This window comes from Medicago truncatula, chromosome 6, assembly GCF_003473485.1.
Source record: "Medicago truncatula cultivar Jemalong A17 chromosome 6, MtrunA17r5.0-ANR, whole genome shotgun sequence".
Taxonomy (NCBI): Eukaryota; Viridiplantae; Streptophyta; class Magnoliopsida; order Fabales; family Fabaceae; genus Medicago; species Medicago truncatula.
Genome location: NC_053047.1, coordinates 2,766,064 through 2,793,003, shown reverse-complemented (window position 1 = coordinate 2,793,003; position 26,940 = coordinate 2,766,064). Strand labels below are relative to the sequence as shown.

Below are 26,940 nucleotides of genomic sequence, written 5' to 3'. Positions count from 1 at the left end.
AATACTAACTATAGAGACATTATCAATGTTCCATCTTGTATAATTGTACCATTCAAGTACAATAGGATACATTTCATAATATAAGCATATAGTCATAGTCTTTTTAAGGCACCTCATGACTCTTTCAATAGCATGTAATGCTTCAGAGACAATTTTTATTTATAATTTCACTACTCTTCTGAATTAATAAATTGATGTCCTTTACTCAAAAAACAATTAATATGCTCTCTCAATCTAAAATAATTGTACAAATTGGAGATACAAATTAATTAAACAGTTTTTATTTTATTGTTTAATTAATATATACTCTCTCACAGTATAAAATAATTGTACACCATTAAATTATATTAATTAAATTTTTTATTTTATTTTTGGTGGAGTTAAATAGATATATTTGCCTAATTGAGTATACAAATAAAATATATTTTTTTCGTTTTTATATTTTCTTTTTAATCTGGCTGCTAGTTTCCAATTTCAACACGCCCACAAAATCAACAAATCGTATGTCTCCTAGATAACTTGGTCGCCAAGATACAAAACCTAAATCACTACTCCTTATAAAATCATACCATATAGGTTAAACCAACACCCACAAAAAAAAACATAAGAATAGGCACAATAGTTTCTAAGTATTAGAGATGGCAATGGGAATTGGGGAAATATTGTCACAATTAGGCTCAATTGCCGCTAGCCTAATGTTTCTTTATGCCATGTATGAGCAATTCTGCCCATCTGATCTTCATAAGTTTGTTGAAAAGCACATGAACAAATTTACAGACCTTATGTCCCCTTAACGTCCAAATAACTTTTTATGAATCATCGGACGAGCGTCTCAAACAAAGCGAAACTTACACAATTATCCAAACATATCTTGGTGCTAACTCGAGTCAAAGAGCCAAGAGACTTAAAGCCGAAGTTGTGGAAGATAGCCAATCACCGCTTGTCCTTAGCATGGACGACAAAGAAGAGATTGAGGATGAGTTCAATGGAGTCAAAGTTTGGTGGTCTTCAAACAGCAAAGCTCCAACAAGAAAAGCATCTTCAGGAAGACCTAATTTCGATGTGGTAAGATACTTAACCCTAACTTTCCACAAAAGGCATCGCGATCTCATTACTTCCTCTTACATACAACATGTGTTGGACCAAGGAAAGGCTGTTATATTTAAGAATAGGCGACTAAAGCTTTACACCAACAATAGCGGTTGTTGGTGGATGTCGGGGTGGAGTCACACAAATTTTGCGCACCCTGCAAGGTTTGAAACACTTGCTATGGAACCGGAGAAGAAAGAAGAGATCATAAACGATCTTGTTAAATTCAAGAAAGGGAAAGAGTATTATGCTAAAGTTGGAAAGGCTTGGAAACGCGGTTATCTACTCTATGGTCCACCAGGAACTGGGAAATCTACCATGATATCTGCTATTGCAAATTTCATGAACTACGATGTATATGATCTTGAATTAACAACTGTCAAGGATAACAATGAGTTGAAAACACTTTTGATTGAGACGTCGAGCAAATCAGTTATCGTTATTGAAGATATTGATTGTTCTCTTGAGCTTACCGGTCAAAGGAAGAAGAAAAAGGAGAAAGATCGTAATGATAAAAATGAGAATAAAGAGAAAACTGATAAGAAAAGTGAAGAAGAAGATGAAGATGACGACGACGATGATGAAGAAGAAGAAGAGAAAAGGAAAAGCAATGTAACTCTTTCGGGTTTGTTGAATTCTATTGATGGAATTTGGTCATCATGTGGAGGAGAACGGATCATAATTTTCACAACTAATTTTGTGGACAAACTTGATCCTGCTCTAATTAGGAGGGGAAGGATGGATAAACACATAGAAATGTCCTATTGTAGATATCAAGCATTCAAGGTTCTTGCTAAGAACTACTTGGATGTTGAGTCTCATGGTGATTTGTTTCCAATTATTGAAAAGTTGTTGGGAGAGACTAATATGTCACCAGCTGATGTTGCCGAGAATTTGATGCCAAAGTCGACCACCGAAGATGTTGAGGCTTGCTTGAAGAATTTGATTCAATATCTTGAAATTGCAAAGGAAAAGGAAGAGGAGGAAGCAAAGAAAAAGGGTGAGAAAGCTCAACTGGTGGCAGGGAAAGATAAACAAGAATTGGCTCAAGACTGTAGGATGAATAGGTGGAGGAGGCAAGTGAAAAATATGAGGAATTTTTTTGGGTCATGTTAACCGGTGCCTCCGGGTATTAGTTAAGTAGCCAAAGTTAGAAAGAAAAAGCAAAGTCAACATTAAAATCAACATTTTTTCAAGTTTCAAAAAGTAAAATACATAATTTTCGGAAAAAAAAAAAAAAAAAAAACATTTTCTTTTATAATTCCTTAATCAGTGCCCCGGGGGCACTACTTAACATTTTCCAAACATTTTAAATGTTAACTAGTGCCCCCGAGACACTCTTTAAACATTTTAAATGGTAAGTTTTTTGATGAAAAATTGTGTATTTAATGCATTGTAAATTGTAATAGTTATTTTTGAAAAAATAATTGCTAAATTTGAAATCCTTAAAGAATTCCCCGTGAACATTAGTTAATAAGACCCTTTTAATAAAAATTTGATTGGGGAGAATGCTGTCATACATTAATTTAGATTGGATTGATTTCAGTTTTTTTTTAGTTGGATTAATTTCAGTTTTCTTAGTAATGTTTTGAAACATTTTAATTAATAAAACTGTAGTTATGAACTATGTTCATGTGTGCTGCTTTTGAATTGACACATTTAAAGATAATGTTTAGGTTTGGCCTTTGGGCATGTTGAGGGAATTTTGTCTGAATTGTGTTGTTAATAGCTTTGGTTGTTCATGCTTGATTAATACCTCCTCCGTCTCTTACCAAGTTCCACACACAAAATTAATTATATATATATGAATGCCTCGTTGTCTTATATTTTTTATATTATAGGTAGCGACATGATTATGTCGTGTTTGGTGTTTGTGTCGGATTCAATGCTTCATTGTTTGAATGTTGTCTTTGTATTAATAGTATCTCTTCTTCGTGTGAAATCAAAACAAGACATATGGGGTTTTTTTTAAAGTGCCAAAAAAAAAAAAAAAATTGGCATTTGATGGATGGTTCTATTCTTGTGTTGTTTCTTTGTGTTAATTGGGTGGAGCATTGAGATCTATAGTATGTAATAAAATAAGATGTATGCATTTTCATGAGGGCTTCTTAGCTAAGGAAGAATGTGGTGATGGCTTCTATTCTACTTGCATGCATGCATTTAATTGCTTTTAGAGCTCAGTGTTATCTAAACTTTGATGTACTTTTTATTTCATCTAGATATAGCACCTGATTGGGCATCCTATCAAATACACTTGTATTCATCATATTTTAATTGAAACAATATTTTAAGGCTTATTTTTTTTACACAACCCAATTTAGAGCTTATTTTTTACTATTACACATCATATATAATGATGTAGAATAACATTTAATAACATTTAACGGAACACCGTTCTATTTGAATTTTTAAATTCTATTTTTAAAAAATAAAAGCAAAGTTACACTTTTAGTCACTTAAACTTAATTTCAGGTAACCGTTTGGTCCTATATATTTTTTCATTTCAATTTGGTCCTTTTTGTCCATTTTCATATGAATTTTTAAGCTTAAAATTCATGATTTAATTTTCTTATGGTCTTTCAGTCTTCAAATCTATGATCCTCGTTTATGTTTGGATAATAATATTAGATTTGAAGCTTGAAAATGTATTAAAAATGGACAAAAAGGACTAAATTGAAATGAAAAAACAGATAAAGGACCAAACTGTTACCTGAAATTAAGTTAAGGGACTAAAATTGTAATTTTGCCAAAAATAAATCTACTGAAGTTGTTACTAGGTTGAGTCACTATCATGTCGCTCTCTTTAAGACATTCCATGGTACTGTCCAAAGTAATGCAAAGGAGACTATATAAAAACAAGTTAAACTACAACAGCACGATTAACTACTATGTTGTAAAAAAAACGTTCGAAAATTACACCTCCAATATGATACTAAGGCCACTCATATTTTAGTACTGAAACCAATCAATTATGGTACTATGACCACTCTACTATGGTATTGTGACCACTCAAATATGATGTTACCACCATTCTAACTTTTAACATCTCCAAATATCAATATGAAATTTCAACCACTCAAATATGGTGTTATCACCATTCTAACATATAACTTTATCCAAGGGAAGGAAATATAAAATGGATTATATATACTTTTATTTTAAGATCATTCTTAATTCTGAAAAGGACATTATTCCAGAAAAGGGATTATGATCTTAAAAATATTCTTTATTCCGAAAGGACAAAGATTATTGAGGGACTATGCTCATAAAACCGTTCTTAATTCCAAGGGATATTATACCCCGAAAAAGGACTAGATGAAGAGAAGAAAGACTCGTTAACACAAGTCAAAGTGGAAGAGCGAAGAAAAAGATTCGATGTTTCAGATATTTTTCGGTGTATGGAATGAACTATGTGAGCTCTCTATTTATAGAGAAAATTCACAAATAGTATGTGTGCAACTTTGGGAACAAGTAATTCACATATTAGATCTAGTATAAAAATATTGCAAATTGAGTACAAAAATATACTATTGAGTACAAAAATATATTTCATATAAATACCAAAATATATTATATTGAATACGAAAATATTTCAGATTGCGTTCTAAAATATTTTAGCAAAACTTGAGGACTAAGAAAACACTTTCTAATAATGATTAAATTAATTCTAGTGCTTACTTTGTTCACATAATTATGTACCCCTTTAGAGATACACCCCTACTATATACTATTATGTGTGAACCATCCGATGTAGGACTACCACTTTTTTTTAATTCACACAACACTAATTCTACCAAATGTGAGAATTTGTGTCTAGTTTTTTAACTCAATTTTTACACATGTTCCAACAATCCCCACTTGGATTTTAAAATAGTTTCAGAAATAACGTCAAAGAAGTTTTTATAAGATTGCTAATAAACAAAGGTGTCGCCTACAACTTGAACCTCTGCATAACGAGTAAAATTTCAATTAACTAGAGTTGCTTGTGGCATTAAACTCAATCTTAGACACAGAACCAGCACGCAATGATATTTGGACATCCATTTAATGACAACTTTGGTGACAATTTTGTTTCTCTCTTTTCTTATTGGTCAAAAATAATAGAGAGAGAGAGAGAGAGAGAGAGAGAGAGAGAGAGAAAGGAAGAGAGAGAAAAAGAACACCATTTGAGTATGAGAGAAATAGTTGTCACAAGATAGTTGTACAAATATTATTTCTCGTGTGTTTATGGCCCTGCACATTTATCCCAATTTGACGAACGTTCTAGGTATTCTGCCTCAAAATTCCATAGTAACCGGCCTCTATTCCACATTCGTATAGGTGAGTTCATTAGTACTCTTGTAGCTTTGTACTACTATCCACATATGGTAATAATATCATTTAGAGTTTCTCTTATCTCATCCTCATTTGGCTACAGGAATAAGACTTTTCTAGATTTTGTCATAGCATGTTCTATCACAACATGACTTGTTATTACCCATTGAACCTATCTTTTTGTGATCTCCAGTCATATAGGCTGGGTAATTACCATCACTCGTGTTATCTTTAGGCATTAGTTTCATCCTATTGGATGTGTTTTAGACATTCTTTCTAGCTAATCATTTCGACAAAGGAATTGCTGATTTATCATCAGTACGTACAAAATCTATTTTAACCGCTCCATTGAAGAGTAGCTAGCGCTATAATTGTTCTTTGTTCGTGCCTTAATTATCGTCTCTTACCATTGTAGTAACGATTCTCGATTTCACAATAGTCGTGTTACTATCACAATGAGTTAACAAATCTTGCAATAGTTTTTTCCATAAGGGGATCTTAACTAGCAAGAATTTTATCAACTTGTTTCTTCATTAGTTTTCTCTAGTGATCTCATCTCAGATTTCATTATGGACTGAGTCAATATTGTCACAATTAGGCTCAATTGCGGCTAGCCTAATGTTTTTGTTTATGCCATGTATGAGCAATTCTGCCCATCTGATCTTCATAAGTTTGTTGAAAAGCACATGAACAAATTTACAGACCTTATGTCCCCTTACGTCGAAATAACTTTTTATGAATCATCGGGCGAGCGTCTCAAACAAAGCGAAACTTACACAATTATCCAAACATATCTTGGTGCTAACTCGAGTCAAAGAGCCAAGAGACTTAAAGCCGAAGTTGTGGAAGATAGCCAATCACCGCTTGTCCTTAGCATGGACGACAAAGAAGAGATTGAGGATGAGTTCAATGGAGTCAAAGTTTGGTGGTCTTCAAACAGCAAAGCTCCAACAAGAAAAGCATCTTCAGGAAGACCTAATTTCGATGTGGTAAGATACTTAACCCTAACTTTCCACAAAAGGCATCGCGATCTCATTACTTCCTCTTACATACAACATGTGTTGGAACAAGGAAAGGCTATTATATTTAAGAATAGGCGACTAAAGCTTTACACCAACAATAGCGGTTGTTGGTGGATGTCAGGGTGGAGTCACACAAATTTTGCACACCCTGCAAGGTTTGAAACACTTGCTATGGAACCGGAGAAGAAAGAAGAGATCATAAACGATCTTGTTAAATTCAAGAAAGGGAAAGAGTATTATGCTAAAGTTGGAAAGGCTTGGAAACGGGGTTATCTACTCTATGGTCCACCAGGAACTGGGAAATCTACCATGATATCTGCTATTGCAAATTTCATGAACTACGACGTGTATGATCTTGAATTAACAACTGTCAAGGATAACAATGAGTTAAAAAGACTTTTGATTGAGACGTCGAGCAAATCAGTTATCGTTATTGAAGATATTGATTGTTCTCTCGAGCTTACCGGTCAGAGGAAGAAGAAAAAGGAGAAAGATCGTAATGATAAGAATGAGAAAAAAGATAAAACTGATAAGAAAAGTGAAGAAGAAGAAGAAGAAGATGATGATGACGACGATGATGATGAAGAAGAAGAGAAAAGGAAAAGCAAGGTAACTCTTTCGGGTTTGTTGAATTCTATTGATGGAATTTGGTCATCATGTGGAGGAGAACGGATCATAATTTTCACAACTAATTTTGTGGACAAACTTGATCCTGCTCTAATTAGGAGGGGAAGGATGGATAAACACATAGAAATGTCCTATTGTAGCTATCAAGCGTTCAAGGTTCTTGCTAAGAACTACTTGGATGTTGAGTCTCATGGTGATTTGTTTCCAATTATTGAAAAGTTGTTGGGAGAGACTAATATGTCACCAGCTGATGTTGCCGAGAATTTGATGCCAAAGTCGACCACCGAAGATGTTGAGGCTTGCTTGAAGAATTTGATTCAATATCTTGAAATTGCAAAGGAAAAGGAAGAGGAGGAAGCAAAGAAAAAGGGTGAGAAAGCTCAACTGGTGGCAGGGAAAGATAAACAAGAATTGGCTCTAGACTAGAGTTGAATGAGGAGAATGGTGTCATACATTAATTTAGATTGGATTGATTTCAGTTTTTTTTTTTTTGTTTTTTTTTATTAGATGGATTAATTTCAGTTTTCTTAATAGTGTTTTGAAACCTTTTAATAAAGCCATAGTTATGAATTAGGTTCATGTTTGCTGCTGGTATGTTGAGGGAATTTAGTCTGAATTCTCTTGTTAATAGCTTTGGTTATTCATGCTTGATTATTACTTCCTCCGTCTCTTTTTATAAATAATAGTTTCCACTCATAAAATGAATATATATATATATATATATAGACACACACACACGAATGTTGTTGTCCTATATTTTTATAATATAGGTATCGATATGATTATGTCGTGTTAGGTATTTGTGTCTGATTCAATGCTTCATCAGTTTTGATTGTTGTTTTTATATTAACAGTTTCTCTCCTTCATGTGTACCAGTTCTGAATTAAACTTGTATAAAAACCAAACTCTAAAAATACAAACAAAACCACAGGCCAAAACAGTCGTCACGGTTAATTGTACACCTGCATTAGTCAAGCTATCCATTTTACCACCATCATCTGCAAAATGGTAATAAGTAAGAATAACTTGCGTTATATTCAATTCGTTGTGCAGTGCAGTAGATTATCACTCTAGAAGTAAGCCCTAATTATTGTCTGTTTATAATCACCCTGGAAATAAATTGATAGTAGGTTATCAATTATAGTGTGTAGTAGATAATCACTCTAGAAGTAAGCCCTAATTATAGTGTGTTTAACCTTTGGTTTAACTTGATAAATGAAATCACAATCAGACATGACAGTTGGAAAATGAAAATTAGGAATCAAGCATGCAAAACATTTAGGGCTTGTGCTTCGAAATCAGAAATGCAAAATACAATTGAGTAACAAGCTAAATACAGCAAGAAGAAGAGAGCAGTGGCTATCTCAAGTGGTTGAGAAACAGCATACATGAGAAGGTAGTATTAGACTATTATGTGCATATCTCGATATTGAGGATATCAATCATTCTAATTTGATTAGTCATGATTGTAAAACGACAACACACTCTATCTCGATCTAGTGCAGAGGCCGAATACTATTATGTTGTTATAGATATTACTCACGGATTATGGCCATGGGGATTTTTTGTGTTATGTACTGGAATGGTAGTATCCAATGCAACTAGTTATATTATTTTGCTAAGGAAAACTGTAGTAATGGGTCTAAACTATTTCCTGTTCAACTATAGTGCTCTTCGGTTATAAAGTAGAACACAATCTATCTAAACTTTGATGTACTTTCTTTCACAAGTTTTAGGATTTTTTCACACACCCTATTAGATATCATATTCAAATAATAATGTAAGTTATTCTAAAAAAGAAAAAGCTAGTGATAAGAAAAAAGATGATACTATGGATAGCATTGGAATTACTTTCTTTCATTCCATCGCCATGTTTTTCATTGGTTTTGTCCTCTCAAAGATTGGGTTGTTTGAATTCTTTATCTTCCTTTTTTAGCTACTTCATCCAGCTCTGTTTAATTTATAAGACTGATTAAAAAAAAATCAAAATTTATAGGTACTAATTTGAAAATTTTCAAAATATGAGGACCGATTTGCAAAATTTTAAAAAACGTAAAGTACCTTCGAAGTTTCAACTAAACACCAACGGATCAACCCAAGTGGGTTCACCCAAACACATATTTGAGGTAAGACTTAGTGAGGAGGTTTATATAACTTTTATAAAAGGTAAACTACCTCTTTTCATCTTATGAAGAAGGGTAAATAGAACATATTGTGTTTTGGGAGTGGCTTTATATGAATAGCACCAAACATGATTTCTCCATTTTCATCTATATTAATGACTAAAGGGTTGTTATTGTTTTTGACCAATACAATACAACTTTGAGTCTTTGAGGCTTTGTTTGTGATGAGTGTTCACTAAGCTAGGTTTGGATGGCATTGTAAGGTTCATTTCTCATCAGACATTCAAAGGTTGTTATGAGCTAGATTTTGTTGTCTTGCCAATTGAAATGTTTCATTTGATAAGGCATCATAATCTAACTAAAAACTAATAATCTCTTAAAACATCTTGTCTTTCATTATTATTCTATGAGTATTTATTATTCCTATAAGGGTTAATTAAGTTTTTGGTCCCCATAAATATCTGCAGTTTTGTTTTTAGTCCTTATAAAAATAAATCACACTTTGTAGTCCCTACAAAATTTTCTGTTAGTGTTTTTAGTCCCTGTTAAATTAAAATTTGTTTAATTATGCTTAAATTTCTAAATTTTTGAAATATTTTTTCCATACATGTTAAGAACATTATAATAATCTCTTTTATAAAAAAAATAGAATTTTTTAACATGTAATGAATTAAATATAATTTTTTTAAAACGCCAAAAATTCAAGATAAAACTAACGAAAATTTAGACCTAAAAATAAAATTTTGAGCTAATTTATTTTTGCGGAACTTTTTATAATATTTTAAACAAGTATGTAAAAAATCATTAAAAAATTTAAAATTTTAAGCATAATTAAACAAATTTTAATTTAACAGGGACTAAAAACATTAATGGAAAATTTTGTAGGGACTAAAAAGTGTGATTTATTTTTAAATGGACTAAAAACAAAACTGCAGATATTTATAGGGACCAAAAACTTAATTAACCCTTCCAATAATAATTTTGTTTCACAGCGTTTAGTTAAACATTGAGGTTTTTCAATATAACACCTGGTTCTTGGAATATTTTTAAATTAATACTCGTCAATGAATACTAGTACAATTATTATACAAATTTGAAAATTACCAAGAGCAAAAAACATTACCACCATCTTCAACATCATTTTCAAAGAAGCTTCCATTTCTACTCGACTTTCTTGACAAATAAAATCAAAGATGCTATTAACTTATTGGAAGAAGAAACTCAGGAAATTCGTGAGTTGTCTGTCAAATTGCATTCTTTGTCTCGTGTGCATACTAGTATGAATTGGCAGAAGGCGAGGATGAATTGGGTTAGAGAAGGTAATGCAAATTCTAAATTCTTTCATAATATGATGTCCAATAGACAGCGTCGAAATTATCTTCACTTGATTCATGTTGATGGAGTTCTTGTCGAAGGGGTTCAGAACATTCGTGCGGCTGCCCTTAATCATTTTTCCACTCATTTCCGCGCTTTAGAGGGTACTCGACCTGGAATTCAAGGTTTAAATTTTCGGAAGTTGTCTTATGCTCAATCAGGTAGTTTAATTCGTCCTTTTTCTCTTGATGAAGTTAAACAGGCGGTGTGGGATTGTGAGAGCTTCAAAAGTCCCGGGCCGGATGGTATTAATCTTGGTTTTATTAAAGATTTTTGGAATGAGTTGAAAGATGATTTTATGAAATTTCTTCTCGATTTTCATCGTAATGGGAAGTTGACGAAGGGTGTTAACTCCACTTTTATTGCTCTAATTCCGAAGGTGGCTAGTCCACAGAAGCTTGGTGATTTTCGACCTATTTCTCTTGTTGGTTGTATGTATAAAGTGTTGGCAAAGGTTCTTGCAAATCGACTACGGTCTATTTTGAGTTATGTGGTGTCTGATAATCAATCCGCTTTTGTGAGAGGCAAACAAATTCTTGATGGCATTCTTATTGCAAATGAGGTAGTCGATGAAGCAAAGCGTTTGAAGAAAAATTTATTATTGTTCAAAGTTGATTTCGAAAAGGCTTATGACTCGGTTGATCTTAATTATCTGAATTTTGTGATGCTTAATATGAATTTTCCGACTCTTTGGCGGAAGTGGATAATGGAATGTGTTGGAACAGCTACTGCTTCGGCCCTTGTCAATGGGTGCCCGAGAGATGAGTTTCCTATTCAGAGGGGGCTTAGACAGGGGGACCCTTTATCGCCTTTTTTATTTCTACTAGCAGCCGAAGGTTTTGATGTTTTGATGAAGGCTTCAGTGTCGTCAAATTTATTTAATGCTTATGGTGTCGGACCTCAAAGTGAAATTAAAATTTTTCACCTACAGTTTGCTGATGACACTATCATTATTGGAGAAAAATGTTGGTTGAATGTTCGTACCATTCGGGCGGTATTATTATTACTTGAAGAGGTGTTCGGGTTGAAGGTAAATTTTAATAAAAGCGTGTTGACAAGTGTTAACATTTCTCATAATTGGTTGACGGAAGCGGCTTCGGTGTTGAACTGTAAAACTGGTACAATTCCGTTTTTGTACTTAGGATTACCTATAGGCGGAGATAGTAGAAGACTCGGTTTCTGGCAACCGGTGGTGGACCGAATTGTTGCTAGATTGTCGTCGTGGAATAATAAATTTCTATCGCTTGGTGGTCGCTTAGTTCTTCTGAAATCTGCCCTGTCCTCTCTTCCGGTTTACTTTCTTTCCTATTTCAAGGCACTTGCAGGTATAATTTCTTCTATTGAATCTATTTTTAAATTTTTTTTTGCGGGGGTTGTGAGGTCTCTAAAAAAATTGCTTGGATTAAATGGGATTCTATTTGTTTACCTGTGAATCGCGGTGGTTTGGGGGTGCGGAGGTTAGGTGAATTTAATTTATCTTTGTTAGGGAAATGGTGTTGGAGGTTGTTGATTGACAAAGAAGGCTTGTGGTATCGTGTCTTAAAGGCACAGTATGGGGAGGTTGGTGGTAGAATTCAGGAAGGAGGGAGAGATGTGTCCGGTTGGTGGAGTATGTTGTGCAAGGTGAGGGAAGGAGTAGGCTCGGGAGTAGGTAACTGGTTTGATGTTAATGTTATGAGGGAGGTTGGAAATGGTAGTAGTACTTTCTTTTGGATTGATAAATGGCTAGGCGGAGTACCTTTAAAGATTCAATTTAGTCGTCTTTATGATTTAGCGGTGCATAAGGAATGTTCGGTGGCAGACATGGAGCGTTGGGGGTGGGTTGAGGGCGGAAATGGGTGGGTTTGGAGACGGCGGTTGTTAGCTTGGGAGGAGGAGAGTATGAGGGAGTGTATCACTTTACTGGATAACGTTGTTTTGCAGGTTCATATTCAGGACCGTTGGCGGTGGTTACTAGATCCTGTTCATGGTTATAGTGTTGGTGGGACTTATCGTTTTCTCACAAATTCTGAAGAACAGGTGGCTAATGATGCTTTTCTTGACGTGTGGCACAAATTGGTTCCGACAAAAGTGTCGTTTTTTGCTTGGCGGTTGTTTCAAGACAGAATTCCTACAAGAGCAAACTTGGTGCGTCGTCTCATTCTTCAACCAAACGACAATTTATGTGTTGGAGGGTGTGGTCTATCCGAAACGATGGGTCATCTCTTCATTGGAGGTGAATATTTTGGAATTGTCTGGGTTTTACTTTGTCACTGGCTTGGTTTTCTTTTGTTCCTCCAGGTTCTATTAAGGATCATTACATTCAGTTTACTCATTTGGCGGGTTTGCCTAGATCTACTCATGTGTTTTTTAAGGTTACTTGGCTTGCTTGTGTTTGGGCAATATGGAAGGAGCGAAACAGCCGTGTTTTCAATAATACGGTTATTGATCCGTTACATATTGTCGAAAAAGTTAAGTTAAATTCTTTTCTCTGGCTTTCTTCGAATATTGAGCCTATTGCTTTTGGCTTTTACGATTGGTGGAGACATCCCCTTTTTTGTATGGGTGTGATTTAAGTGTTTGGACCTTTTTGTTTAGGTGGTGGCATCTTTTTTCTTTAGGTGTTGTGGTGTTGTAACAGGTATTAGAGGATTCATCATTTTAGCACACCTTGTGCGGGGTGAATCACTCTGTTTTTGAGTAATATATTCCATTTTGATTTTTTCAAAAAAAAAACTTGTTATCATATGCTACACTAGTCAGGTGTGCTTATTTTATATCATTGTTATTTAATTTTTTTTTTAACAACCCAAAATGCAATATATTATATCAATCAGAGATTCATCACGCACAAGACGTGCAAAAGAAGAATCATCCAAAAGTTTTTACAAGACATTTACAAATATCTCATAAAAGAGTTGCGCGAAAAATCAAGGAAAAAACATATAGCAATTACAATAGACCCAGACAAGAAAATAAATGTCTCCACCAGTCATGATAGTTAAATGCGAAAGTAATGAGATCCGCCTTCAACCACTAGAAAGATAACATTTTTACCTTGTTTTGTTATTTGTTTTGGAGCCAATACCTTTCTGATTAAAAATTAGGCTTAATAGCAGTTTTAACCTCCTAACTTTCTCAAAGTTGCAATTTTGGCCCCCCTAAGAAAAAAAACTACAAAACCGCCCCCTAAGTTTTTCATATGTGGCAGTTTTGGCCCCCAAGGCCAATTTTGACTCATTCTACGCTGACGTGCCACGTGTTACTTTTTTTTTTTTTACCAAAAATTGGCCTTGGGGACCAAAACTGCTACAGTTGCAAAACTTAGGGGACGGTTTTGTAGTTTTTTCTTAGGGGGCGAAAATCGCAACTTCGTGAAAGTTAGGGGGTGAAAACTGCTACTAAGCCTAAAAAATATGTTATTCATTTCCTTCCAAATGACCCGGACACACGTGAGCCATATCAATTTGAGGAATGGATATGTAAATAATGGATGTTATCCATATAGGTATTGTCTTCCACTTCAGTCAAGTTGTTATAAGCATTGTCGGCCGTATAATATTGGGAGGAATGTAACTTCCAAACTCATCGATCTCACACCTCAACCAGCAAAACAACTTAAGTTAATCGCTCAACACAATCCCCCACCAACTTCTCCTCTCAAGCAAACAACCTCCTTCGCTACTTCCTCGTCTCACCGTTTACTCCCCATCCTAAAGCATTCATATCTGCTACAGTCATCATTTTGTTATTTATTATATCATTGTTATTTATAATAACCAATGGCTATCATTAAAAATAATGGATGTATGCCTTAAAAGAAATTATTTAGATCAACTATAAATTGGTTAAATCCTACGTACCAATTTGACCCCACAAAAATCAACATAGTTTACTCATTTTAGTTTACTTCATTGAAGATGCTATAAATTATTGTTTTTCTTAATCGTTCAAAAAAAAAAGTTATCGTTTTTCTTAAGGCAAATGGGTGCAGATAGTGAACCATTGAACCCAAAGCTAACCTTAAATAAAATCATGGGTTAATAAGTCTTTACCCCCATAATATAGGTCATTTTCGGTTTTTATTTTATTTTATTTTATTTTATTTTAATTTTATTTTTTCAAGAATTTTTCGTTTTTGTTTGGCCTTATTAGGGGGGTAAATCAAAACAAAACAAAAGTTACAGGGGGGTAAATAAAAAAAAAATATTTTACAGGTGGAAAAACCGGAAATAACCTATATTACAAAAGGGTAAAGACATATTAATCCTAAAATCATAAAAATGCAATTTCTTCCTTTACAATCTTAAATAAAATATTCATACTTACGGAGAATTTGCTCAAATCTCTTTTTCGTTGCTTGTCATTAGACACATGTTGATTTGTTCTTCTATTTTTGAGTTATCAAAGTTAACTAGAATTTCCATAGTAGATTTCTTTTTGTAAATGAATCTTCTTTGTTCTTCTTTGTTTAGAGGACATTCAATTTTGACATATATAGACTTGTTCCATCTATGGCATAAACTTTGATTTGCAAGTTTTAACATCACTTCTTCCCGAATCTTTTCCTCTAGCACTGTTAAGTGCTAACCCCTTAGAGGCAGCGCTCTGATGTCAATTGAAGTGGAAGAAATAGTCACAAGAAAGGGGGGTTTAATTGTGACCCTTTTTAATTTTAATCCTGAAACTTAACAAGTTTATGTACTCAAGAAAATTCTTGATAAATGTTAGATAAAAGAAGATTATAAAATATTTAGATATTTAAACAATTGTTTTATCAAGGACCATAATGTTCTGGATATATAGAGTAAGGTTTAAATAATTAAGCAGTTTTACTAAGGACCAGAATGTTCTGGACAGTGGCGGAGCCAGAACCCTGGAGTAGGGGGTTCGAGCTTTCAACTTCATTAGTGATAGCAAAATTTTGTGCAATTATTTTCTCTTTTAATTATCATTTATTTATACTACTACATTTATAAATTTCGTCATTTTTTCCAATCAAATATCTAATTTTTTGCATAAATGTTTAATTTTATTTATATTTTCAATATTTTTGTACAAATTAAAAATTTCAAAATCTATCAAATGAAAATTAGAATTTGTGTAGATTTTAAATTTATAATTCTAAAGCATAATAATTCGGTGTATAACTTTTTGTGTTCTTGAGATAAGTTTCACGGGAAGAAGTAAACATAATTTGCATAGGTTATTGGTTACGGAGAAAATGGGAGGGAGAGTAAATTGAGTACACCTAGCGTTTTTTTTTTTTTTTGTTTGGAAAAGATGACTTTTGAAACCAACATAATTAAATAGGATAAAAATTTGTCTTTTTCATTTATAATTTGGGACAAAGAAAGTGAATTTTTTTTGTTAAAATTTAGGATGGTGGGAGTATTAAGCTATGAAAGAATATAAAATATTAAGTAATATATATTACTTTAAAAGGAATTCAATTATTACAATTATTAATAAGAAAATATTACCAAAAATAACAAAATCAAAGGAAACAAATGTAATAGGAAAAACCAAATAGAGTATATTGAAAAGCAAGTTAATTATTTCTCGTTGAATCAAACATTGTTGTGCCAACATAAAAGTGAGACTTGGGTCATTTATAAGGTGAGGAAAACTTGGATTATTACTTATTAGTGCAAAATCTTTGGGTCAGGTGGTGCAATGTTAAAATATCAGTAGGTTCAAGTAGCATGAAAACAGTGCCATCATGTGCAAAATTTAAAAGCCCAGCTGCATCCCCTCACTTATACATGGCTCCGCCAATGGTTATAGATAATAATTATATAATTAATAAAGAGACTAAAATAATAAAACAATATTAATAATTACCTGGGACCTAAGAACTCTGGAAGAATATAAATATTAAGCAGTTGTATTAGGATCAGAATGTTCTGGATAACAATTATAAGATTAATTATTGAAACTAACGGATAAAATAATATTATGGTTAATTAAGGACCAGAGAACTCTGGATAAATATAAAGCAATTATAATTAATTATTAAGCTGAATGATAAAATAATATTAATGGTTATTTAAGGACCAGAGAACTCTGAATTAATTTGGTTTTGATTAATTAGGACCAGAATATTCTGAAGATAAATAAATATTAATGTGTGTGATGGTGTGTGCATATTGTCTAAAAATAAAAGATAGAGGGAGGGAGGGAGAGAGAAAGAAGAATAACACATGTGTTATCTTTAAAAACATCGAGTGGGGATGTTCTCTTCACTTTGTATAACCATAATGTTCTTTGTAAGAACGTGAGAAACCTTTCTCAAAGTAAATATTCCTTTGATTGATTTCTATTCTCCCAACCATATCTTAAAAAATGATGGAAGATTCTTCGATCATCTTAAATCTTTTATGATAGAATCTTCAAGCATATGATCATGAATTTTCTTCTTTGATATTTTTCCAATCAATATCATTAATGAGTGACTTAATAAATAATTCATTCATGAATTGGTTTCTCTTCAAAGTTGATTCTAATCCTTTTAATCAAATGATGAGAATAATCTCGAGTGTAAGAGGCATCCTCTTTATGAGAACGTTCTTTCATCAGAGTTGATGATGTTCTCTTCTATATAAGATGATAATACCTTCTTGATTAATTAACCTTGAATTATTTTGTTGATGATGCAATTTATCACATAATTCCTCTTGGTGATTGCACACAATGTATCTTGTCCATTGAGTATCTTTGAGATGTTTTAGTTTAGGCATGCATGTAATCATGAAGGTACATTGAATCATTCTCTTGAATGAAACTTTTGTGCCTTTTCCTTAAACTCTTTTAGAAGCTATTTGAAGATCATTCCTTTCAAATATTAACTCTTTATTCCTCGAATCTTTAAGGCTTTGTTGAAAACCATGTCGTGACGAGGATGAGTCAATTGATCATAAAATTCATCTTCTTGTTGAATCTTCAATCAACACTCATTTGATTCAAACAATATTCTTTTTATATCTTCTTTGAGCTTGTGATACTACTATTTTGGTATTCTTTCAATGAGTATATATATGCACTTGTCAGGGACTTCTTTCTTGTCAACTTCTGTGAAAAGACTCAAGTGCAAACATCAGTAGATCACAATTCATAAAACTTCGTGTTTATTCCATAAGATTTGTTATCATTAAAACATTCATCAAAAAGATTTTTATTTCCACAATCTCCCCCTTTTTGATGATGACAAACCTCTTTTGAATAACTCTTAAGTTTTATGGATGTGTATAATAAGAAATGTAAGAATGTTCATAGATATGAAATTAAGCTCCCCCTAAACACGTGCAAGAGTTTAATTCTTATCATTCTAATTAAACTCCCCATAAACATATGCAAGAGGTTAATTCTTTACATTCTTCATTGATTAAATCCATCTTGGATTTTTCTCCTCATCCTATGTTTCTCTCTCATTATATATATATCTCCCTCTTTTGGAATCTATCAAAAAGTATTGGGTATGAATATTAAAAAAAAAAAAAATAGATATTGCCCATAAGAATCATGTTTTTGAGAAGTCATATTGTCACATCAAACTTAATCAAGCATGTATCATGATTAATATTCATTTTAGTTTATTATAAAACATGAATAATGGTAATTATGACTACTTAGTCATGTTCAACAATGTTTGAAATAGAGAGAAAATTATTCATTTAGTGGAAGCGATAAAATAAGAGTCATTTGACACAATGACAAAAAAAAAAAAAAATTCTCTCTTCAAAAGATTTTCATGATGAAGGTATTTCTGAATTTTTTCGGATAAACATCTTTAAATGATAATTCTATGCAAGATGATTTGTTCATTATAATATAAATCAATTACATGTTTTCCACAAGTATTTAGAAGAAAAGTATTTATGCAACATATTTATGCACAAATATATATTGATGTGTCATTGATGTTTATATCTCTATTTTTGTCTGCAAATTTTGCAAGTGCAATAAGGTATACATTCAACAATGATTCAACAAAACTTCATGATAAGAACATGTTTAATATTAGCTAAGGAACGAAATGTGTAAATCCCTTTTTAGATCAATTTTAAACAAGTCACACAAATTATTCTCTTGTTAAACAGTAATATGATCTTTTGTTGTTGAAATTCTTTCAACGATATACCTCAATTAGAATATTCATAATGAAAGAAATTGAATATGATTTTATATAAGTCATTACAAATCAATTATGAAAATACATATGTAAGAAAAACAAATGGCAGACATATATTGTTTTATCAAAAACATTATATTATAACATTTTTCTTGTTCTAAATCTCAGGTTTATCATGCATTATGATTAAGAGACTAAGAGTATTTATTTAATGATCAGGAACATATTTTCTATAAAAGATATAGAAAGACATTCACATAACAATATATTGATCAACAATGCTATCAATATTCATTTAAAGCATTGCCAAAAAAATAAACTTACACGAGTGTTAATTCATTTGGCTTTTAGATGCAAAAATTTAATTGTTCATTGTGATGAGAACATTCTCAACACTTTAAAAAGTTCAAGAAAAAAAAGATGTGTTTCTTTTGAAAATCTTTCAAAGATCAATCCTAATTTCGGATCCATTTAAAAACATGATTGGAGAATGGAATTATCATAATTCATATTAAAATATTTTCAAAAACCATATTGAAAATATATCATTTAAGAATCAAGAAATGAATATTTAATGAGTAAACTAGAATAAATTTCATGTACATCATCAAATTTCATACGGTTATCAAATTTTATAATTAAGATATTTTTATGATCCAATTCTAAGGCATATCATGATATGTCATTTTAGGAACAAATTTTAGATGAACTACTAAAAATGAGAATAATTCAAAATGCTTTTGACGACAATAACTTACTTAAAAGTGCATTGTAAGAATCATCAGTATGATTTTATTAAGAATAACGAGAGATGAATTTTGTCAAAATGATGTTGAATCATTTACCATTCATAAAGATATCTCAGAAGAACTGAGTGTAGAATTATGGAATATTATGCAGAAATTTCTCCTGATACAACATTAACTCCTTATTGAATTTAGAACACACAAATTCATATTAAATGCATTTTTAACATGTCTTCTCAAAACATAATACATATGCAACAGTTTTAATCATCAAAACTGAATTATAAAAATGTTTATGGATATTATATTTCCATGAAAGGAGTAGGAACCAATAATGAATGATTTATTTCATTTTAGGCTAAGAATTAGATTGATGCATGTATCACAAATCACAACTAAGGTTTAAAGTCGCATATTTTTGGAATTGATTTTATCATGCATTTCTAAGAGCATCCAATCATTTATAACAAAACATTGCATATCAATTTTCAGATATTATAAAGCTTATAAATGAGTGTACCTTTGAGATTAAATGAGAAAAACATGTTTTTCTTTCTCGGATTTTTTTCCCTTTTGGATGGAGAATTCCAAGCATCAATAAGCATAATCTTTTTAAGCAGGTTGCTCGTTAGTAGCTTTATGATCTTCTCCTTCTTATGATGTCTTTATATGAGATTCTAATGATGTCAAAATGGACAACATAATACTCATTTGAAGATCATTCCTTTCAAATATTAACTCTTTATTCCTCGAATCTTTAAGGCTCTGTTGAAAACCAAGTGGTGACAAGGATGAGTCAATTGATCATAAAATTCATCTTCTTGTTGAATCTTCAATCAACACTCATTTGATTCAAACAATATTCTTTTTATATCTTCTTTGAGCTTGTGATACTACTATTTTGGTATTCTTTCAATGAGTATATATATGCACTTGTCAGAGACTTCTTTCTTGTCAACTTCTTTGAAAAGACTCAAATGCAAACATCAATAGATCACAATTCATAAAACTTAGTGTTTATTCCATAAGGTTTGTTATCATTAAAACATTCATCAAAAAGATTTTTGTTTCAACAATGTGATGTGTATGGCGAGGAAGGAGGGGGAACGTGTTTTGAGGGAGGTAGAGGATATGTTTGATGTGAGAATGTGAATAAGATTAGAGAGGGTGTTGGATTCGTAGATGGGGGTTGGTTGCTCAATAATATTGGTTGTGAGGTGGATGATGGGTATTCTACCCTGTTTTGGAGAGATCCATGGCTCGATAAAATTTCTTTGAATGTTAGATGATAGACTATTAGCAAGTGTACTAAAAATGAATTGAATTAAGTAATAAAATTTATACGTTCGTATCCACAAGGATTGTGTTAATCTCAGTCTAGCAATAAGGTTACTATCTAGGATGTGTAAATTATTTTGGTGTCTGAGGCAGTAGATTTGATTGTATAAAATTAATTTACCAGAAAATAAAGATAGTTTTGGAAAAGATAAGGAGATAGATGAGATCAAGTCTTTCGAATCCTCTAAGTCCCCCTAATTGGTATACTGCACCTATTTCTTACGAATGATTCTCTAGTTTCACGATGGTTAACAAAATAGCCATAATCAATCCCTTGACATAGGACCCTCTTCTCAAACTACAGCCCCTAATTCCTTAGGTGGTCTAATATTCTTTGAAGGTTTTAAAGAACGTTAACTTAATATCACAAATAAAAGATTATCCATTCCTAGACTAACCATGTTTATTTGAACAATTCAATTAGGTCTAAGTTGAAAGCTAGGGTCAGTAGTCATTCATTATCACGAAATCATGTTTATATTTTATCATGATATAAAAAACATTAAGAACAATTGAATTGAATAAAAACTAGATTGTTATTCACAATATATAGAGTTTCACAACAACATATTTCAATTGGGGTGACATAGAATCATCTCAGAGCTAATCTCTAAGAGATTTAGCTACTCATAATTGAGTTTACAAATAGCATAATCAATATAAGAATTAAAACATACATGAACCGATAAAAGGTTGATGAAGTCGCCCCCTAGAAGTCTTCAGGTCTCAAAATCTCACTTTTGCTCTCCAAAATCGTAACCCTTGTTTCTAGCACTGACTTCAACTAAAATAGGAAATATTTTTTGCACCCAAAATCGAGACACGATTCTGCAAAATCGCGCCACGCCACCAGAAATTGTACCACGATTTTAGTGGCAGAACCAAACCTTCACTCTGGTCACAAAATCGTGCCATGCTACATAAAATCGCGCCACGATTGCCTATTTTCAGCACTTTTAGAATTTCAGCTTTTCACACCCCTGGTTACCTCATATTGCCTTAGAACTCTATCAAACTGTCAAAATAAGTCCTAAAAATTACATAATGACAGCATATCATCATTAGATATAGTAGGCTTTATGACTTAGCAGAAAACAAAATGATGATGTAGCAGATATGAATGCTTTAGGCTGGGGAGTGAACGGTGAGACGAGGAAGTGGCGAAGGAGATTGTTTGCTTGAGATGAGAAGTTGGTGGGGGAGTGCGTTGAGCGATTATCTTAAGTTGTTTTGTTGGTTAAGGTGTGGGACCGATGGGTTTGGAAGTTACATTCCTCCCAATGTTATACGGTAGGTAGTGTTTATAACAACTTGACTGAAGTGGAAGACAACACCTATCTGGATAACAATCATGTTTTGTGGTTAAAAACAGTTCCACTAAATTAATATTTTTGTTTGGTGTTTGCTTCTTAACCGTGTTCCAACAAAGGATAATTTCCATAGGTGGTAGATTATTATCCGGTAAATTATGGTTTGAATGAAGACATGGATCACTTATTTGTGAAATGTGATTTGTATGGTAGAATCTTGCCTCTAATTTCAAGTTGGTTAGGTTTCTCAATGACATCTCAAGGCAATTTATTGGATTACCTCGGTTAGTTTGGTGGGTTAGGGGGTTATTCTAAAAATGTTCGGCTCTTAATATTATTTGACTTTTCGTGATTTGGGTCATTCACTAAGTGAGGAATAAATGATTTTTTCAGGACAAGGAGAAGCATTTGTAAGCTTTGATTGAAAATGTTAAGCCTCCGTCTTTTTTATTTTATGGTTGAAATTAATATATGTTGCTTTGAATTTTGATTATCATTTTTGGAGGCTTAATCGCGTATTGAAAATGTTAAGCTTCCGTCTTAGTATGTTTTCTCTTTTGGTTGATTTCAGACTTTTTATAATGTAACTAGAGCAGGAGGAACGAGGAAATAACTTCTTAAACATGGCATATATGAACATGATTGTGGCTATATAAGTGACCCTAATTGTTTCCATGCGTGCTTTATGTTATCTGTGGTTTTACTCTCAATTGATGAACTTTTCTGATGTTTTTGTAGTTGAAACGGGATGAAATGTAATCCTAAAATAAGAAAAGTTAGCATGCTCAACTTTCATTAAAAAAACATAAGAGTTGGCATGCTTAAATATTAGATGATAGAATGTTAACATCAGAATCATCCTTTAGCATTTGTATTCTTCTATCGGGTAACATCGCTAGAGTATAAATTAAACAATTAATGTCAAATTTGCGTAAACAAGTAATATAATATTAGGCAAATTTTTTGTTTGTACATATACCAAAGATCGGTAGAGTAGAGTTATCCATCTCACAATAGCTTTCACCAAGTATGGCCATTATATATAGCCCATAGCAACCACATCATGCCACCGATATGGGTGGTATAAATGAGTTTCACATAATACATTATATTACTTCACACTTCCCAATTATTTAAACCACTCAACTACATTTTTTAAATATTCATACTACTCATCTAAAACTCTAAATTAGATTCCACTTAATCACACAATACACCTCAAATTTATTCACATTCTAATTATTAGCCCATTTGATCTTTCACGCAGAAAAGTAAATATTATTTTTTTAAAATGTTTCCTTTCTGATTTTTTTTAATCAATTTCATTTTCTTAAAAACAAATTAATGAAATTTGTTGTAGGTTGAAGGTATTATATCCTTGATATCTTGAACTAGACGTGGTAGAAATTTTAGACGTGGAACTATCTTGATGTTTAATTTGAAAGTGAGGTATTTTTTATTTTGTAAACAAAAAAGAAAGTTTAGAAATAATTCTATCCTATCCTATCCTAATCCATTCCTATCCTATCCTATCCTATCCTAATCCTAATATACATAATCTTTGATGTGATTTTGTTGGATCATGAGGGGAGTTAGGGGGACCGTCCACATCGAGGCTAGAACAACCACTCAAGCAAGAGAGATACCACACTCTTACCCAAAACCTTAAGGCAATGAGTTTATGGGGTCCTCTTACTTATAAGGTGTTCAACTTTTATTATTTTATCCGATGTGAAACATATAACTCACAATTGTGCACAACAACAAATTTGCCCTAAAATGTGCAGAAAAATTTACTAATTTCCCCTTGCAAACACCTAAACATGGCCGTTAACAATCAAAAGCAACCAACATGAACAGCATAATACTTTTTTTATTTTTGTAGAGGAACAACATAATACATTATTAAGGATTTAATATAAAGTTTAAAAATATTATTAATATTACAGAAACTAATCCAATCCAAGTTAATGGATGAAACCATTCTCCTTAGAATTTTCATTAGCCTTCACATTTTCTTCCTCTTGAGCATTTTCTTGTTTACCTTTCTCTTTCATTAGTTTTGCTTCCTCCTCCTCTCTAGCCTTTTTATTTACTTGATTAAAACAAAAAATATGAACATATACATAATAATACTTAACCATGCTTTTATATAAAAGGTTCAAAATATTATTTAGACTACTGAATACACTAAATTGACTTAAATACTGAAATTAATCTAATCCAAATCAATGGATGACGCCATTCTCTTTCACACCATTCTCCTTCACATTTTCCTCTAACTTTTCATCAGCCTTAACCTTTTCTTCCTCTTGAGCCAATTCTAGTTTCTCTTTCTCTGCCTTGAGCTTTACTTCCTCATCCTCTATCTTTTTCTTTGCTTCCTCCTCATCCTTTTTCTTTGCAATCTCAAGAGATTGAATCAAATTCTTCAAGCAACTTTCAAAATCTTCAGTGATTGACTTTGGCATCAAATTTTCAGCAACATCAGCAGGTGTCATATTAGTCTCTTCCAACAACTTTTCAATAATTGGAAATAAATCATCATGAAACTCAACATCTAAGTAGTTTCTTGCAAGAACCTTAAAAGCTTGATAGCTACAATAAGACATTTCTATATGCTTATCCATTCTTCCTCTCCTTATAAGAGCAGGATCAAGTTTATCCACAAAATTAGTTGTGAAAATTATGATCCTCTCTGATCCACATGCTGACCAAATTCCATCAATAAAATTCAACAAACCCGAAAGAGTTACCTTACTTTCATTTTTCTCTTCTTTTTCAGCTTTCTTTATAGGATCCTTCTTTTCATCATTCTCAACATCATCTTTCTCTTTTTTCTTCTTCCTTTGCCCGGTGAGATCGAGAGAACAATCAATATCTTCAATAACAATAATCGATTTACTCGACGTCTCAATCAAAAGTCTTTTCAACTCATTGTTATCCTTGACAATTGTTAATTCAAGATCATACACATCATAGTTCATGAAATTAGCAATAGCCGATATCATGGTAGATTTACCGGTTCCTGGAGGACCAAAAAGTAGATAACCACGTTTCCAAGCTTTTCCAACTTTAGCATAATACTCTTTCCCTTTCTTGAATTTAACAAGATCATTTAGAATCTCTTCTTTCTTTTTTGGTTCCAAAGCAAGTGTTTCAAAACTTGCCGGGTGCTCAAAAGTTGTGTGACTCCACTTTGTGCTTCTATACCTAAACCAATCATTACTTGGATTGTTAGTGTAAATCTTCAACTGCCTATTCTTCATTGTTATAGCCTTTCCTTGTTCCAAAACATGTTGTATGTAAGAGGTAGTGATGAGTTCACGATGCCTTTTATGGAAAGTTAGGGTTAAGAATCTTTTCTCATCTGAACTAGGGTATATTGAAAATGATTGTGTTCTTGAGGTGATGTGATTTGCTGACCACCAAACTTTGACACCATTGAACTCATCTGTGATCTCTTGGTTGTCATCCATGCTTAGAACAAGTGGATTTTGGCTATCTTTGATAACTTCAGCTTTAAGTCTTCTAGCTCTTTGTGAAGAGTTAGCACTAAGATATGTTTGGATGGTTGTGTATGTTTTGTTGTGTTTGAGATTATCTCCTGATTTCTCATAGAAGGTTATTTTGATGTAAGGGTACATGAAGTTGGTGAATTTGTGAGTGTATTTTCGAAGATATCTACGAAGTGCTGGTGGGAAGAATTTCTCATACATGGCATATACAAACATTATGCTAGCCATTATTGAGCCTAGGTTTGACCATATTTCCCTAATTCCCATCTCTTATGATACGAAATGTTTAAATGTTAGGTAATGTATATGGTTATGATCCTAACTTTTGTGTTGTATAAACTCAATAGGTGTGTGGTATTTATAAGCAGTATGATACTTAAGAGTGTTTTCAAGTGTTCTTCTTTCACAACTTGGAAAAGACTATGTAGGTTCTCTTTGTTTTCTTGTGAGTTTCTTGGGGGCCATGTTTTACTATGAGACACAAGAGTAGTTAATTTTTCTTTTTAATAAAAGAAAGTCTAAATTGGTTACAAACATAAATAAAATATGCTTAGGCACACACACTAGAATAAGAAAAATTTAAAAATAAAAGTAAAAAATGGTGTGATTGGTTTATTTCTCTTTTAATTTATGTCGTTTGCGTGTATGCACTCAAATATTTTTAAGGCTTAATAGCAGTTTTAGACCCCTAACTTTTTCAAAATTGCGCTTTTACCTCCTAAGAAGAAAAAAAAAACTACAAAACAGTCCCATAAGTTTTGCATTTGTGGCAGTTTTGGCCCGCAAAACCAATTTTGACTCGCTCTACGTTGACGTGGCACCCTAAGGCACCCTAAGTGAGGTACCACGTGTTTTTTTTTTTATTTATTTTACCAAAAATTGACATTGGGGGGCCAAAACTGCTACAATTGCAAAACTTAGGGGACGGTTTTGTATTTTTTTTTTTTAGGGGACCAAAATCGCAACTTTGTAAAAGTTGGAGAGCGAAAACTGCTATTAAGCTTATTTTCAATTTAGGGTTGTGATCATGCAAGAGTTTCTCTTGACTTCAAGACTCACCAGCATAAAGCATGCCTCAAAGTTCACAAAAACAGTGAGAATTGAACTCATCAAAGAGTGGTTAGATTAACAAATAACGACAAAAGAAACAAAAATTCACATAACCAAAGAAAATATATAAAAACGAAAAATGGTATTTGAACATTATTTATTTGGAATGCCGGCTAAATATTTTTCCCAGTAAGACAAAATATATCGTTTTCAATCGCACTATCCTTCATCCTTGCATCATTCTTTATGAAAAAATTATTATTTATGACATACTAACAATTTCTATGATATTTTTTTAATTTTCCTTTTTAAAGTGATA

At 32.4% G+C, this 26,940-nt stretch overlaps 2 protein-coding genes and 1 pseudogene across 2 annotated transcripts; 2 read left to right on the top strand and 1 right to left on the bottom strand.

The window, feature by feature from the left end:
- Window positions 1-492: 492 nt before the first annotated feature.
- On the top strand, window positions 493-2,335 carry LOC11408812 (AAA-ATPase At3g28510-like; annotated as a pseudogene).
- Window positions 2,336-6,023: 3,688 nt separating this feature from the next.
- LOC25495250 (AAA-ATPase At3g28510) lies at window positions 6,024-7,478 on the top strand. Its single transcript, XM_013595448.3, has one exon. It carries the CDS (start codon window positions 6,039-6,041, stop codon window positions 7,476-7,478), a length of 1,440 nt encoding a protein of 479 aa, XP_013450902.1. The 5' UTR covers window positions 6,024-6,038.
- A 16,698-nt stretch (window positions 7,479-24,176) lies between these two features.
- On the bottom strand, window positions 24,177-26,039 carry LOC11419690 (AAA-ATPase ASD, mitochondrial). The gene has a single exon (XM_003618391.4). The coding sequence runs from the start codon at window positions 25,836-25,838 to the stop codon at window positions 24,282-24,284; it is 1,557 nt and encodes a 518-aa protein (XP_003618439.2). The 5' UTR covers window positions 25,839-26,039; the 3' UTR covers window positions 24,177-24,281.
- Window positions 26,040-26,940: the final 901 nt, after the last annotated feature.

Bases quoted from the DNA above. Each gene is read 5' to 3' on its own strand.
- LOC25495250 (XM_013595448.3), top strand. From the start codon at position 6,039: ATGTATGAGCAATTCTGCCCATCTGATCTTCATAAGTTTGTTGAAAAG.
- LOC11419690 (XM_003618391.4), bottom strand. From the start codon at position 25,838: ATGGGAATTAGGGAAATATGGTCAAACCTAGGCTCAATAATGGCTAGC.